This window comes from Polypterus senegalus, chromosome 3 (genome assembly GCF_016835505.1).
Source record: "Polypterus senegalus isolate Bchr_013 chromosome 3, ASM1683550v1, whole genome shotgun sequence".
In the NCBI taxonomy this organism is placed as follows: Eukaryota; Metazoa; Chordata; class Cladistia; order Polypteriformes; family Polypteridae; genus Polypterus; species Polypterus senegalus.
The window spans coordinates 265,470,995-265,488,369 of record NC_053156.1 but is presented as its reverse complement, the minus strand read 5'-3'; the positions used below and the strand labels follow the sequence as shown (position 1 = coordinate 265,488,369).

The window sequence follows — 17,375 nt, the reverse complement described above, 5'->3', positions numbered from 1 at the left end:
AAATTCAAGTTAATAGACCACATGGCATCTCTGACAAAATTTGACCAGCCCAAATGGGTTCCCTGGCTAACAAACACTTGCTGGTGAACACCACTCATAGGCCTAGTACTAGGAGTTGATTTTGGTGTCCCTATACCAAGCAAGGTTCTTTTCTTTTTTTTTAATATCTATCCTAGAAGTGATATTTGTCGATTGTTCTTTGTCTGGCTCTTCCTTATATAGTTTTACCATGGCCAAACCTATCAGGAGAACACACTGTATCTCTTGTTAGCATGCATTTAAGAACCAGTGAGATGCACAATCCCTCCATCCCTTCATATACTACATATTCTCTATATATAAAATATTAAGAATTATGTCCATCTGTCACACAGTTATTTGCAAACCACTGGGGCTAAAACCTTGATTTTCATCTTAATCGAAGCTTATACACGCTGGTGAAACAAAAGGTCACCTCAGTGGAGTTAGTGAGGTTCACATCTATCTTATGGTAGACAGCATAGGTAAACTGATTAACACTAGAATTACCAAAGCCTACGTAAAAACTTGTAGATTCGTCCCACCTTAAATTGCTTTGCACCTCTCCGTCAGAGTCTTTTGTCCTGTAAATTTGTTGATCTGGCTCTAATTTGATATTTGGACTTCAGGCTTCACACATTATACACTTCATATCTGCATTTTGTGAGTTATTGCTAAAACATGAAAAATGTTTCTGTGTTAACGATGTTTTTACATAGATTGTTGTAGACACGAAACACACATGAAATGCATGTGTTTAAAATAAAGATATAGTATTTATAAAAGGTTGTCATTTTGCTTGACGTCTCACTCTATACAACTCTAAGCAACTGACACGCTGGTAAACAGTCTTGAGCTGAGAAAAGTGTGCTGCGGTGGGGGAATGTGATAGTAGCCTGCTTGCTGCTTATCGACACTTTTACAGGACAAAAGATGCTGACGGATAGGTGCAAAGCAATTAAAGGTGGGATGGATCTGCAAGTTTTTTCAATAGGTTTGGTAATTCTAGTGTTAAGAAGGTGTAATGGCAGAAAGAAAAAGAAGAGCAGTAACATCTACTGATTGTGAAGCAAATTGCACAAGCTGATGGCGTGGTGTGATAGAACGAAGAAAAATGTAACCTGGAACCTTGATCTTGGGAGAATCAGAGGAGGGGAGGGATCATGCAGGTGCATAGTATTTAAATATAGTAGTACAGTGCATATTTTTAATAAATTTGCAAAAATCTCAAGTACATTTTTTTCACATTGTCATTATGGGGTGTTGTGTATAGAATTCTGAGGAAAAAATGAATTTAATCCATTTTGGAATAAGGCTGTAACAAAACAAAATCTGGAAAAGGTGATCTGCTGTGAATACTTTCCTGATGCACTGTATATAATATTTAAATATATTTAAAATATAGTATATTAAACAAACATAAAAATATGCAATGTAATAGCTTGGAACATTTCAATAAGTAATTTTAAAAAACTGCAAAACTTTAAAAATGGTTAATTTAAAGTTAATTTTTTAAAACGTTTTAGATGTTTTGCGATATCAAATATATACGGTTAATGTTTAAAAAAATAAACAGGAGCAAAACCAATGGTGCAAAAATTGAATCATTTATCAGAGTTGATGAAAGCTGAAATATGAGCATTTTGGAGTAGGCTTGCCTTTTAACTTTTGCCACTTAATTTTCTCATATCTTATATGCTATATTTTGGAGCTGCTGTATAATATATTTGCATGTAAATATATTTGGTAGAAGTATACATCTGATCAAAAGTTTCTTATTATTATTTTCACATAAGGATGTAAATATGCTGTTTTACATAAGATTCCACATTTTAAATCTATTTCATAGACTTTCTTTAATCATATATAATTTAATCAGACAGAACCCACTGTCAGTCTGTCTGTTCATTGTCCTGTTAATGGATTCATTGTAGTATTAACAGCTCTGTTCCGCTCTGCTCTGAAGTGTTTTCTGTGTGTTTGCTTTTACATGTATATGTGTGTTTTCCTTTTCTTATCTCTCTGTCTTTCCTCCCTTCTTCTTTCTTGACGATAGAAGAAATGAACGCCACAGGTACTGTTTCCCCTGGAGTAGGTAACAGGAAATGGGAATTTCATTTCATTTTTCTCCTCCTTCTAAACCACATACCACCACCTGGGAGGAAAAAAAGGGTGTGGCAAAATTTGGGTGTCTGGGACCTCTTCATTGGGGTGAAATGGCTGTGGATCATGCCAGGGTGGTGGCATAAATGTGTTAAAAGGCAGAATGGGCCCAGGGGAGCTATAGAAACCATGGGGCTTTCACGCTGAAATATCTGTGTGGAGGTCTCATGTTGTTGCTTTTGCAATTTAAAGAGGATTGTAGGCTTGGTAAGAATTTTTCAAAGGTTTTTCAAAGCAAGAGGAAACAAACTGCACATATACAGTCATGCAGTTAAATTTCTTAAAAGCATGTTTGATTCTCTTCTGCTAATATGAAAAACATTTCTTTTAGGATCCAAAACTATATCTATCTATGAATATTCATTTTAAAGTGTTTGACATTTACACTGGACTTTGGACATCACAATGTCCATGTTTTTGACAGAAACTGATACTTTTTTGAAAGTACCATTAAATTTAATGTTACAAATGACTATTACTGATTCCTTAAACTGGACACACCAAGTGTCATCTGCAACAGTGAAAAAGATGACTTTCAGGATGCTGACCTTAAAGGCAGAGATTCAATGAAAAAGTCAAATCTGAAACTACATATAAAGAGAAAAGATTAAAATGTCCAAAATAAAGCACAGACATTGGGCAGATAATGACTGGAAAAGTGCATTACAGTCAGCATCCTGGAGACATCTTTTTCTGTTGTAGAAGAAACTGGTATTTGGCATGTATTTATGGAGGAAGCCAACTGAGGGATCTGTTGAGCATTTGTTTCTCAAACTGCAGACACTGATATTCTTATCCTCTCATGTAGCAGTACATCTAGGTCTTCCCTCTTCTTGTTCTACACTGGTTAGGTCTGGTTTTCCCTCTTCTCTCAAGACAATAATAGACAATTTTGCATGGAAAATTTAGTTTTTTGGCAATTTGTCACATCGAATAACCTTCATTCTGGAAAAAAAAACAAAACAAACAACAACAACAACAAAAAAAAAAAACATTTTAGGAACGTGAGTACCTTTCAACCCAAGGAAAAGCAATTCACTTGCTTCAATGACCATAATAACAGTTTTCAGCTGTGTTAATACAATTACAAAGGTGGCCCTGATAACCACTTGTGTCATTTTTTAGTGTAGCTTTGTGATTATTTAAACTATCATCATATATATATATTAATAAAAAGGGAAAGAAATAGAAATTAAATGTACGCTTTTTCATTAATAAAACGTTTTCATCATACACTTTAACATTTTCAGTACAAAAATGAAACCCACAGCGCCTTTTTGATGTCAATTCAAGCCCCCAATATATATATAAAGTTGTAAGCCCATTTGTGTTCCCTACTTCTCTTTCTCTTTTCAACCTGCCCATAGTCCCCATTGCTGTGAAGAAAAAAAGTTTGAAGCTCTCAATAAATTAAAGACACACTGAAAAAAATATATCTTAACAAAGCATAAATTTATTATTTTGAATGAAACTACTATATTTTGTGTTTTTCCAAGTAAGATTAAATATCTCATCATTTGCACAGGTTTCTTTGATAACCAGTTTAAATGATTAATTAAGTATGAACTAATGAACTAAGTTTACAGTTAAAACACTGGAGTAAAATTGGGTTTTGCTATCATATGTGAATAATATGTTATATATCACTTATTTCTTGCAGTAAATCCAGTTTGCAGCCTTAGTGATGCCTTGACTATATTTTTAAATCTATTTAACGGTATAGTGATTTAAAAAAGTATCAGTTTCTATTAAAAATATAAAAATGTCTAGGTGAGTTTGAGCTTGTCAATGCTAGTGTATACTTCTTCCACTAAAGTGCCTGACACAAGCAATAGAAGGAATATATGTATATATATATATATATATATATATAAACCAGCTTTTTGCTAATTATTGTATCCCTCCTGCTCTGAAAATCTTTTGTGTCTAAAGTGCCGTATCACCTCCCTGAGATATGATATCTGCTGAATAAGCTCGCTGGCTGCACTACAAGCCTTTTTTCCCCCTCTTTGTCACTCTTTTTTTCATGAATTCACCTCTTTGTCAACAGTACAGAGTGGAAACCCTCAGGGATCGAAAAGCATTGCTTTAAGTGACAGCCATTAGATGGTATGACAGTACACAGCAGCTCTTTAACAAGATGAATAGCAGTAGAGGTCTTGAATGTAAGCCTGCTGTAGAAAGGCTGGTGAAATCACCAGCTCCACAGCAAATAGTAATAAACATGTACCATGCTTAAAAATGTTTCTTTGGCTTATCAGGCTGGACCCTTATATATGCATTAATTGGGAAGGAGTGGGATTTGTGAGGCTGTTAGTTTGTTTAAGGAGGTGGATTAATTGCAGTGCATGAGTGTACAGCCAGCCTGCTAGACTAATGAGACATTCATCAACTGTGGGAGGCAGTCACTGTTTTACAGTCTTTGTGACACTTTTATCAGTTTGTTCCTAGTTAAAAAATATTGAGCTGAAGCACCACTTCTATATCTGTTTGAAGTCTTTCTGCATCCTGAGATAAAGGAATATTTTTCTAGTCTTAGAGGCATTCAGCAGGATCATTTATGCTGTACAGTTCTTTCTCACTGGTACATTATTCCTTTAGTAGCTTTTTAGCCACATTACTGTCACATCAGCTGTTTGCACTCATTATGTAGTTCCTTAACTCCTGTCTCTAACACCAATGTAAAATATTTAAATCTGATACAGAATTCAGCACTTTATCATTGCAAACCTAGAAAAATATACACTATCTGTGGCAGAAATTGCATTTCCCTGCAGCTTATGACATCTTTACAAATGCTGTACTTTCTGCTGCCGAACTTAAGTGAAATTCCATAATGCTTTCACTCACTGCTGAATGTGAATTTATGACACCTTTTGCCCCAGACTTACACTTAAAAAGATGAAACACATACAGTAACACAAAGTTCAGTCAAAAAAACATTTATGTATCAGTAAAGCAGTATATCCACAGGCTTTCACTTAATAAGTTGTTAGAATACAGTATGGCACATACTTTACATATTATGGGGTTAAATAGCTATGAGTTCATCTTTATGAAATTAAAGAAACAAGGAATGATAAATGAGTGACTCTGAAGCAGCTCTGAAGTACATCATACTGCAGGTATATTTAAATGCTTAGCCTGCTGTAGAAACCTGCCTCGTGCTGTCATTAGGATATAACAGAAAACCAATGTCTTAAAATTCATAGTATTAAAATATATTATTTTGTAAACTTGAATCCTAACATTTCATTGGACAACATTTGTACTGTTTTCATGATATTTGAAACATATTGTTACAGATTACATTTTATGTTTACATAAGAAATGGGAGCCTACTTTCTGCTTTTACACAAATTTCGATCCTTGACTGGCTGTTCTCTACTTTTCTTGTCCATTTGCTTGCTTCAAAGAATATGGCTGCATCTTGCCTGTTGTCACTGATTTCTGCATTTTGATTGTTATGCAAATAGCTTGATAGTTAATTGTACTAGAGTAAAGGTTTTGTATTTAAACATTTTATCCATCAGAACTCACATTTAAGAATTATTCCAAAGCAAGCCATGTCTCTTATTTCTAGTTGAAATATAGTATAAATGCAGGTGTTGATGAAAGTAATGTTGTACAGTATTTGTTGAATAGTTATATAAATGTTGTAGTCTTAAATCTTAAAGATTTTTCACACAAAAAAGCATTATAGTTTTACAATTAATGTGGTATATTTTACACTTTGAGACCCACACTCAAAAATGGTCGCTTTCAAAGATAATGGAATTCTTCAGTGTGATAATTTAACTGTCATGAAGTTATTTACATCCTCAGATTGCATAATCTGCATTGTAAAGTGCAACATAAAAGGTGAGCACAGCGTTAAAAATGGAAATTAAATCTTTGCATTTACATTGATAAAATATTTACTTTAGATCATACACTGAAACAATGAAAAAATGAAAACCACAGCCCCGTTTGTTGTGAAGAAAGTAAACATATGCAAGTCAGTGATGTATTACATCAAGTTGTAAGCTCATTTGTGAGGACAGATAGAAAATTGTGAAAAAAGTTGTAAGCTCACAATAAATTAAAGACATTCTCCCAAAAAATTGATAAATCTTAACAAGAATAAATTTCTTATTTAGAGTAAATGTATCTCATGTTTTCCCAAATGAGGTTATATATCTCATTTAGCATTGTGGATGCAATGTTACTTGGCTTGATTCAAAGATAACTGGATTTATTGCTGGAGTTGTATAACTTAGATGTTAATCTGAATTTCAAGAAAATTGTGACTTAAATAAAGCTCCAATATAACAGAAAGGCATGTTATAAACTAATGAGCAGACTCAATGTTTCTTGTTTGAAGAACCTAACCTTTTTAGGCTACTTAAAATGCATTAAAATTTACTAATTTTAATATATTTTTTATTTTTTATATGTAGCTGTTTTTACTTCAGAAGTAGTCTAACCTAGTAAAATTTTCATGCTGCACAGGTAGATAGTTTTGCTTATATCAAGCATTTTTTTATATATATTTTTATTTTTACCTGCAAAGCATGTGTAGTTCATTGCCAGTATACATAAAAGTCAATGAAATAAATATCCAGATGTAAAATATGCAACGTGACATCAAGCTGGCACGTATTTACAAACAATTAAAACAAGATCCTGGCACCTGCTTAGAAGTAAAGGTCCACCATGAGTGCATTTCAGGTACAAAAGCGAAATACACTGAGTAAGTTAATAAAAGAAGAGAACAAGTTAGTTCAAGTTACATTTAAAATATATGCAGTTTTGTATTTATTTGCTGATTTTTCTGAACTATTTCATAAAATGATGTTTTTCGGTTAGGCTTTGTTTTTGTTTTTTAGATTAGTTGTTTTTGAAGTGGGTAAGCGGCAACTTAATCAAAACAAGAAATATTTTAAAATAAATAATTTAATTCTGACTTTTTTTAACTTATTGGAAAAAGATTAAGATTACATTTTATTGATTTTATTAAAATCAAATAACATTCCATACAAGCAAGTCGGGTTTAACAAAACTAGGTTTGAAACAAATCAACCCACACCCATAAGAAAGAGAGCTAGGCCAGCAGAGTAAAAGTTTAATAATATGTAAATAAATAAATGAATAAAAACAGAATAAAAAAGGTGGAGACAATCCACTTCCTTAATTTAAATGCTTATTCTAAAATGTTATTGATTAGATCCTGACAAGTTTAGAATAAGTTTTGTACAAATCTTCTAAATGAGAATTAGATTTTTCCAATTTCAAATAATATATAACATCAGTTATCCACTGATTTAAAAGAGGTGAGTTAAGATTCTTCCAGTTGAGCAAGATAAGTCTAAGTGCTTATAGTGAAGTAAAAGTAGTTTGTTTTTACTTCTCCACTTTAAGCCCTGGGAATATACCAAACACAGCTGTTAATGAATTAGGAGAGATTGAGACAACAAGGCTGTCTGAAAGACATTTAAAGATTTTGATCTAAAAATATGTTAATTTGGTGCACACCCAAAACATATGGCCCAGTGAGACTGGAACTTGATTGAATATTCACAAGTTGGATCTATTTTTTTATTATTATATGCAGCTGACAGAATTATATATCACTTGAGTTATTTTACTTTTATTAGTTTACAGTCAGGATGCAAGTAAAAACACTGGGCAAACACCAACAAGTGATCTTTCAGATCTGCTAATTTTGATAATGTTATTTATATTTTATTTATACACAATTTACAATCAGGTTTCTATATGACCCAATTAATTAAATACAAACTAGTTAAGTTACAAGATTTTTTTTCTTCATTATACATTTAACGTTTTTGCCAATCAGCTTAGTTTTGAGGCACAAATCAAAGATAAATAACACTTCAAATTTTTATATATATTTTGTGGTTGTTTTAAGTGTAAACATTATGCATTGCATTTATGAATATCAATTTTAATTTTAGGTTTTCTTAGTTGAATATGTAAAATGTTGTGAAATAACAGTTCAACTGACAAAGGAGGATTTTTTTGTATATTTTTGTGGTAAGGAATACAGTATACTGTTGGGGTGATGCCCTTTAGAATGTCAAATTAAAAACTGTTTTACCTTTCTCTAATATTAGGGTGTTGTACCGTGTTAGCCATTATGAATGCAGAGAAAAGCCAAGCAAAATGACACCTTTTATTGGCTAACTAGTCTGTAAAGCCAAAAGTGGATTGAAATGGCAGTGCGAACAGCACCCTAACCTCCTGCTCTTGTAAGCCACAAGATCCAGTTACACTTTATCATGAACTCTTATTCCTCTTTCAATTGGGTTGCATCTTCACATTCCTAAACTCTGTAAATGACAGCTACTCAGTATCTCTCTCACTGTAATGATTACATCTTGCCTGAAGAAGGGGCCTGAGTTGCCTCGAAAGCTTGCATATTGTAATCTTTTTAGTTAGCCAATAAAAGGTGTCATTTTGCTTGGATTTTCTCTACCTTTCTTCAATTAAAAAGAACAATTGGGCTTGCAATTGTTTTGTTGAACCTGGTGTCAGACAACTTAACATTTTATTCAGCCTAACATATTGGCAACAATCTTCACATCTGAGTGATATCAATAAATTGCTTTAGCTCCATTATCAACCAATACTAATATGGCAAGTGATTTATTGAGCATCTCAAAATTATAGGTAATGTTAAGAATATTGTAAGATTTAGAACAGTAGTATGACATCAAGAAATTCTCGTTTTCTTCTAATAGTTTCTATGTCATTAAGTTTCTTGTATTGCGATGCAGTCTGTGGAAGAGAAGTCATTCTTTAATGCTATATACAGTACTGTAATACAGCTCAAGCTGCAAATTTCAGATTTATTTTATGTGATCATAACAGGAGCCAAAAGAAGAAGTTTAAAGATATTAAGCTTTTTATTTTATATACAGTATTGCTCATTGTACTACACAATAAATGTTACATTTTTTGATTCCTAAAATATGCATTATAGTAGAAAAAGACCACAACATGTGAAACCAACAGTACAAATGGAAGACAACCTTTATATAAAATCAGGTGTTACACTGCTTTGGACACTTATAAGGTAATCCAAGAGGTTACTATACTAATATACTAAGAGGTTATATTTTAGTACCTTGTAGGCTAGTATCAGACTCTTGAAAAATAAATAAAACAAGTTCAGTGAAGCCAATCTAGGAATGACATGGTGGTACAGTTTGGTAGCAGCAGCATTCTTTGGAAAACCATCAGAAGGCAGTACAAAAGCAGATCTTTGCAAAAAAAAACATTGGCCCGGTGAGTGGTTACAGTTGTCCCCTATTTGTGTCATCATATTTATAGATCCTTTTGTCCTTAGCAAACTTTTTCATCCCTTCAGTGCTCCTTGGCATCAGATTCTACATAGAGGCAAAGTATTTACAATTCAAGGGAAAAACAGCCAAGACATAATAGCACACTATCAGCAAACATGATTACATGTCGAGTACTTTATTGGTTTGTGATCTCAAAAATGCTTTGCATGTGCATTATCAGCTAGCCTTCTTTTTTACCACACTATGTGGAGTGCTTTTAGAGCTGATGCTCATGGTGGTGTTTTGCTTCTCTTTTGTGTAGTGACATCACATAGCACAGTTTTCATAAAACTTGCAAGTTCCTGTTTATTTTTTGTGTAACTTACTGTATGCTCATTTGGAAGTGATGTGTACTCAGTGCCTGATTCTTTGAAGTCTGTGCATGTGTGCATGGCAGCTTATCACAACATGCCTTCTGTGCAACCACTAGTGTATTCAAGTCCGCTTTGCAGAATTGATGTGTGTATTGTGCTGACTTGATTTGATTTGAAATGAAAAATTGTATTCCTGGAAAATAGTAAAGTGTTTGATTGGACCATCTTTGCCTATTTTCTATTTCCTCTATCTTTCACAGCCTCAGTTATTCCCTCTTTCTGTAAGTTTTTCTTGCTTTCTATTGTTATTTACAAAATATGTGGTTCTGTCTTTCTCTCCTGTCCCTCACCTTTCTCCCTCCTTAATGGTGATTGTTACTGTTGTTCATTTATTGTTGCTATTTTATATGTATTAAAATTGTATTTAATCTGTATTGCTGTAGTCCCTTAGGGTTGCTTACTGGTTGATAAAAGATAAAATATTAAGAACTTAATGAGCTGAAATGAAAAACGATTTTCACATTAATTAGATATGTTCAGATAATAACTTTTCAGCAACCATAAAAACTACAATTCTAAGATGTCTTCAGTTCCTGTCTAGGCATCTAAGATATAAATAAGCAACTGCTACATATCAAATTTACATTTTATCAGCTTGTTTAAGGGTGTGAACTATCAAGGTTAAACCCCCTGTTTCCAACTGTACCTTGTATTTTCTAGCACTGTTCTTTTAGTGCATGCATCTTTTTTGTTTGTAAAAAGTACTTTCAATGAAAAGTTATCAAAAACAAGTATTGTCTAATTTTATATTGCTATGGAATTGAATAGCAGATAGCTCATATAGCTGATATATCAGCACATTGTAGAGGTAATTCAGTAATTTAGTAATTAGCCTTAATATTATTAATAGTTCCATAAAAATACTTAGAAGATGCAATATTTGGATTACTTCATTTTAGGCAATATGGAGGTGAATGACTAACTGTAAAATTAACATAAAATCAAGCATGGTTTTACTCAATTTTGTTTAAGACCACAATACATTTTTAGAAATCAACAATTAATTTATAATATGTGTGTAGCAATTAAAGCTTCAGCTTACTGGTATAGGTGACTTCTATTTAAGTCCAGTGTACCTAATAAATATGATATGGTTACTTTTTAACTTATGTTTTATCATCCTAATTATGAATAAATCTTTTAATACTTTTAAATGGTTTCTTGATTAAACAACTGCAATATTTTAGGCATGCCCGATGAGTTTGAAGGCTGTAGACTAGCTTCCACTGAGGCTACTTTTTAAATTTAACTGCCCAATTCTTCCCTTTCATGCCTGTCACTCTTTCCTGCATGTCTTCATTATCTCTTGATATTATTATTCTGCTCTCTTCTTTTTTTGCTTAATCAATCTGTTTGTCGCTTATTTAACTATTGTTTAAGTCTTCATTCTTTCCTCTCTTTCTGTCTATTAGTTGATGCTCCCCTAATTAGAGGTTTCTTATTCTTTCCTTTATGACTTTCTTAATTCACTTTTGCTGACGCATGTTTGCCATCACATTGGTAATAGTTTCTAAGAGCATTCATTTTGAGTGTCTGTATGTCGAAATTTTGTTGTGTGTTTCCATACCTTGTTAATGTAAATATACTTGTTCTTCCCCTCCTTCAGTTCCATTGATAACCACTGCAACGGTTCTGGTAGATTCAGCAACCCCTGTTGAAATGACTCCTTCAGCAGTGCCTACAACAGTTGAAACTACAACTACAGTTATTTCTCCAACTACAGTCATTCCGCCAACTACAGTCATTCCTCCGACAACTAAGAGTCCTTTGTCGGCTGTCACTCAAGTTCATGTGTTTGGTATTTGATGTGTATCATTTTCTTGTAATCCTGTGATTCTTTCTAAACTGTGAGTGCAGGAATTCTCAACCCTATTTTTTGTATCATTCATTCATTTAATTCCAATTACTTTTATTATTTTTTTTTAATTAAGCTTAAACACCTATTTCAATACGTTTTTCCATTTGGTCTATTAGTATAGAATTACCGGTATCTGTGTATACCTTAAATGGGTGTCAGGGTGGCACAGTGGTTAGAGCTGCTCTTTCGTGTCCCAGAGTTAGAATCCCATTTGATCACTCTCTGAGTGTGGTTTGCATGTTCTTCTATTTTTTATGGATTTTCTTTTGAAACCCTAGTTACCTTCTGTGTCATGCATGTTATTTTGATGAGTGAGTCCCAACTGGCCTTAGCTGGGTGACTGTGGAGGTATTTATGTAAGTTTGCCCGACATTGGACTACTGTCCAATTCCGTGTTGGTGCCTTACCTTGCACCTAATGGTGTACAAGATAGGCTCCAACGGCCCACATTAATTAAGCAGATTGAGTAAATGGATGGTTGGTTTTATTTTTAAAAATTTTATACCCAGAGTTATAGTTATATTTCTCTTACACATTTTTAAGTGTTAAAATAGTGCAACTTAATAATGAAAATACACTATATGGCTTAAAATTTTGTGGATGCCTGATCATCACACCAATATGAGATTGTTGGACATCCCATTCTAAAACCTTGGGTATTAATATGGAGTTGTTCCCATTTTGTGGCTGTAAAAACCTCCACTCTTTTGGGAAGGCTTTCTGCAATATTTTGGTGTGTGTCTGTGGGAATCTGTGTCCATTCAGCCGATAGAGCATTTGTAAGGTCAGGTACTGATGTTAAATTAAGACGTAGCCAACAATCAACATTCTAGTTCCTCCAACTGGTATTTGGTAGGGTTAGGGTTCATTTTCTGTGCTGGACACTCAACTTCCTGCACACCAACATTGTCACACTATGTCTTTATGGACCTGGCTTTATTTATGCACATGGGCACAGTTTTGCTAGAACAGGAAAGGGCCTTACCCAAACTATTGCCACAAAGTTCTAAATGCAAAATTGTCTAAAATATTTTTGTATGCTATAACATTTACAGTACCCTTCACAGGACCCAGAAACATTCTACGCTTTTGAGGTAAGAGACAGATGCCTGGTACTAAACAGCAAAAGGAATGCTATTAAGTTACGACATCTTAGAAACAAACATCCCAGGCAGAGAGGCCTGTCTTAAACAGAGTGGATGGTGAGAGCCAGAAGTAAACACATGCATACTGGTGGAGAGTGCAATCACCTCACCTTTAGGTAGTTGGGGGATTGAAGAGCGCACACCCAGAGAGGTAAACATCCCTAAATAATCCTAACCCTAAATCTCCTCCACCAAAGTTTACAGTTGGTACTATGCAGTCCAGATAGAAGCCTTCTCCTGACATCCGCCAAACCAAGATACTTCCATCAAAGTGCCAGATAGTGAACCGTGATTCATCACTCCAGACTTCAATGGCGACATACTTTACTCCACTCCACTCAAATCTTGACATTGTGCATAGTGACCTTAGGCTTGTGTGTAGCTGCTCAGCCATGGAAACCCACTTCATTAATCTCTCGACACACAGTTCTTGTGCTTATGTTACTTCCAAATGCAGTTTGTAACTCTTTTTGGTGATACAACAGAGGATAGTTGGTTTTTATGTACTATACATTTTGGTACCCGGTGGCCCCATTCTGTGTGTTTCCTTCACAATAATAGTACTTAGAAATGACCGGGGAAAATCTAGCAGAATAGACATTGCTAGGCTGTTCAGTATGACCCATTCTACTGCCAATGTTTGTCAATGAAGAGTGCACGGCTGTGTGCTTATTTTGTAATCCTGTTAACATTGGGTGTGGCTGAAACACAAACTAATTTTTTTTTTATGGTGTCCACATGCCTTTGACCATATCGTGTAATTGGCAGAAACTACCAGTAGATTGGCTACCATTATTATTATTATAACATACAGAGTCTGGTCTGACAGACCTGGGGCCTCATGTATAACGCCGTGCGTAGAACTCGCACTATAACATGGCGTAAGCACAAAAGCCGAAATGTGTTTACGCACAGAAAAATCGAGATGCAGGAATCTGTGCGTACTCCAACTTCCACGTTCTTCCGCTACATAAATCCCGATCAGCGTGAAAACTAACGCTCGTGCACGCGCATTATGTAACGCCCCAAATCCTCCCAGAATTGCGCCTATTTGAATATGCAAATCAATATAAATCGCCCTTAAGCGCAGCCTTCTGTGAAAAGACAATGGGAAAAGCACGGGGAAAATATAAGAATTTCAGCGAATACCAAGTGGAGGCAAATGAAAAACATACTATTTGTTCAAATAAACCGTGGTATAATCAACAAAAGGAAGTTGATCGAGTGACATAGCGTGTTGGAGAAACTTGAAAGCTCACGTTCACAAATCGCACAGTGCCGGAAATAAAAAAGAAGTCACATATCAAAGTTGCCGTGAAAAGACGAGTTGTAAGCCCACTGTCTGAGTGTCATATGAAAGCTTATTAGGGTACAGAGAAAAAAGGCACACAGTGAGGAAAAAGCATGAAATGTCAACTTCAATCTCAACATTTCCACTTTAATCACGTAGTTTATTTTGTCATTAAAGTAGAACATCATAAACTTCATCTTAAAATCGTTTAATTAACCAGTTTCTCAAATCACATCGTAATTAAAGTAGCACGTTAAATGCTTTGTTTTGTATTTGATCTTCTATGTGCTGTATGTCTGTGAATCACTACTTGCTTTTTAAACCGACTCTCTTCCTCCAACTGGACACAGAATCAATTACATTCGTAATATTACAGTTCTCTGAATAACTAAAATACTGAGATGTATACATGATACCATTTTCATGATGATAGGAGTTAAAGCACGTTATTAAACATGTGTTTCACTTCGATGAAATAATTTATTGCAGCAGTACAATCAGGGGCGGCTCTAGGCTTGTGGTGGCACTGGGCAGAGGAAGAATCGGTGGTTCCTTCGCCCACCCGTCAGTAAGGTAGCTTATGCACAGTGGATGGCCTCAACCGTTGTGGACACTGCATAGCCGCCTCGTGCTCATGACACAAGCATTTAACTTTTGCCGAAATTTGTCGCTGCGTTATTAGCTGTGTTGTTATTTTCTCTTTCTGTGTTATATTCAATATATATTGGCGTAGCCATCACTGCAGTCAGTGCTTTTCTTTCCCCAAGTAACCAATCGCCATACAATCAGCTCTGTAATAGACGTTAAGCCATCTGTAAGCTTAGCGCCGATTCTTCAAAACATTTAAAGAACATTGAAATATCTTCGTAGTACATGTTTAATTATTCTATCCTTAACGACACTCCCAGTGAAGAATATAGATTATTTAAATGAAGTTAAAGTTTTATCTGTATAATTTAATAAACATATTTTGCTGAATTTCACCTTATAAATGATATCGTTTCTGTTTCTGAACCGCGAGGTCCGTACAGGAAAGGCTTTAAAACATTTCGCAGTGACTGAGACAGTGTGTCCTTGAAGCTGTATACCGATAATTCCCTTTCCGATCAGCTGCTGCTGTGATTCACACTCAGATACAGTGATATAAATACTCTGAGTGGTGCAGTGAGAGAAATATTGAAAAAGATGATCCGCTGTGGCAACTCCTAACAAGAGGAGCTGAAAGAAGAAGAAGAAGTGAGAGTAACAACGCTAAAGCAGTTATGGTATTTGGAATACTATGGCTGTTCCCTCTACCATTATATTGTTACAAGTTAATTACAATCAGATGCATTACACTAATAAACAATATGCGGTTAGTTTCGGTGTATTTATAAAGCCGCGTCAGGAAAATAAGGTGTAACCGCACAGGAACAGTAGCACTGCTTTGACGCTGGGTGCCGCCAGTCTGCAAAACCGAGCGGAGAACTTGCGTACGACAAGGCATGAGGTACTGTGGAAAAGTGCGTAGCTTTACGCCAAGTGTAGGTTTTATACATCGTGATTTGAACGTGGAAAAGTTCTTACGCAACGTTTCTGTGCGTACGCACCGTTTATACATGAGGCCCCTGGTTGTCAAAGACAAAAATTTGCAAATAGTAAGAAGAAATTCCATTAGACTTCCGGGATCCTTCCCAGGTCAGGGTTTAAAATTCCTATAATGAAGGCAGTCAAAATTACTTTCATCAGTTTTGTTATTTTCTTAGTTTCTTCCTTTTCATTAGAATGTAGACTGAAGTTGATTATCTAGAGGCTGTAACACCAGTGTGCACTGATTCTGTGCCTGAATGGTGGGAAAGTTGCCTGGAACCAAAACTACCTTATTCTTATAAAAAGGTTTGTGTTCTGACTGGATTATAATGGTCACATACTCCTATTGGTGTGGTATTGTGTAACAAGAATATATTGTGAAGTTGATCCATGTTTTCTTATTTCCAGTGGGTTTCTTTTACTCTATGTAAAGAAACTGCAGTTAACAATCATTAACTGTATGCCTTTGGTGTAGATACATTTCTATATTGGTAGACTTCCCATGTGCATGAGTTGGCTTTTTTCCTGTTTGTTTTTCGCCTCAGTAAAGGTTTTTTTTTCTATCCCACACTTAACTTTTTCCCAGTGAGACAGTGGTGGGATGTATTTCCCTGTAATTACCATAAAGATGTGTTGGATTGAACACTTGGTTGTAGTATGTGCATGGTGTGAAAGGTCTGAAACCGAATTTATGGTGCCATTCAATTAAATGTGTAAGTTAAATTAATTCCTGATCCCTCTCTTGCCTGTATTCAACACAGCCCGTGGCAGCAAGATCTGGAACGTGACTGTCTCGCCTAACACTAATTATGCAAATATCAGCTGGACCCACAACTTCCCTCCGGACTCTACAGAGTTTGTGATTGAATACATTGACAGTAAGCATAGTCTTGTAGCCCTCTGAAAAGCTGGAGGCCACTCCTTAAGAAGTAGATGTCATATAGATGCATGCAGTGCACATCTAGCAGGAAATAAAGTTCATACACAGTTGAAGCTGATAACACAAGTTCTGCCTTGCATCTACTGCTTTCTGTCACTTCTGGCACATACTTAATTGTGTTTGCTTATATATATTATTTCTTGTCAGCTTGCATTGAACCTCTATTAATTGTACTTCCTGGGTTTCTGAGGCAGTTGTTAAAAGGACAGACAAAACATAAGCTAGTCTCATTCAGCAATGAAAAAGAGCTGAGTACCATTGGCCAAGACTTTATTTTGCATGGAATGCATAAAAGCTGAAGGGCAAGCCCTTAAAAGGCAAATCTAAATCTTGGGCAAACTCACAAAGAGGAGAAATTGTAATGTGTGCACAAGCAGAAAAGTTGATAATTACTGACAAGTGAAAAGTGACATTATGTCCCTAACACAACCATTCATAAAATATTCTTGTCTGGACATGGTGACTCCCTTAAATTAGTAGTTTTTACCTGTACCTTTGAACAAAGCACCACATCCTAGATAATACTTTGATTTGTTGTACAATTAATGTGAGACTCTGCACTAGGTGGTAAAAAGGTCAGGTTTACTCACTTAAAAAGAGACTTCTTGCAGTTTGAACTGATCTTATTTAAAAAAGTCTTCTATCTGCCATAGTTAAGGTTGAGGGCTCAG

General features: G+C 35.0%; 1 protein-coding gene across 25 annotated transcripts in view; it reads left to right on the top strand.

Annotated features, from left to right (window-relative positions):
• nfasca (neurofascin homolog (chicken) a) overlaps window positions 1-17,375 on the top strand; it is a 275,383-nt gene that overhangs the window by 221,235 nt on the left and 36,773 nt on the right. For 19 of the 25 annotated variants that reach the window (XM_039749089.1, XM_039749110.1, XM_039749099.1 and 16 more), the window contains 4 exons: window positions 2,075-2,092; window positions 10,102-10,122; window positions 11,508-11,699; window positions 16,526-16,642. The exons of 5 other annotated variants lie outside the window; for them this stretch is intronic. In XM_039749089.1, the coding sequence (XP_039605023.1) occupies window positions 2,075-2,092; window positions 10,102-10,122; window positions 11,508-11,699; window positions 16,526-16,642 (348 nt within the window). The remainder of the gene's footprint in view (window positions 1-2,074; window positions 2,093-10,101; window positions 10,123-11,507; window positions 11,700-16,525; window positions 16,643-17,375) is intronic. One more of the 25 variants, XM_039749090.1, reaches the window with a different exon arrangement.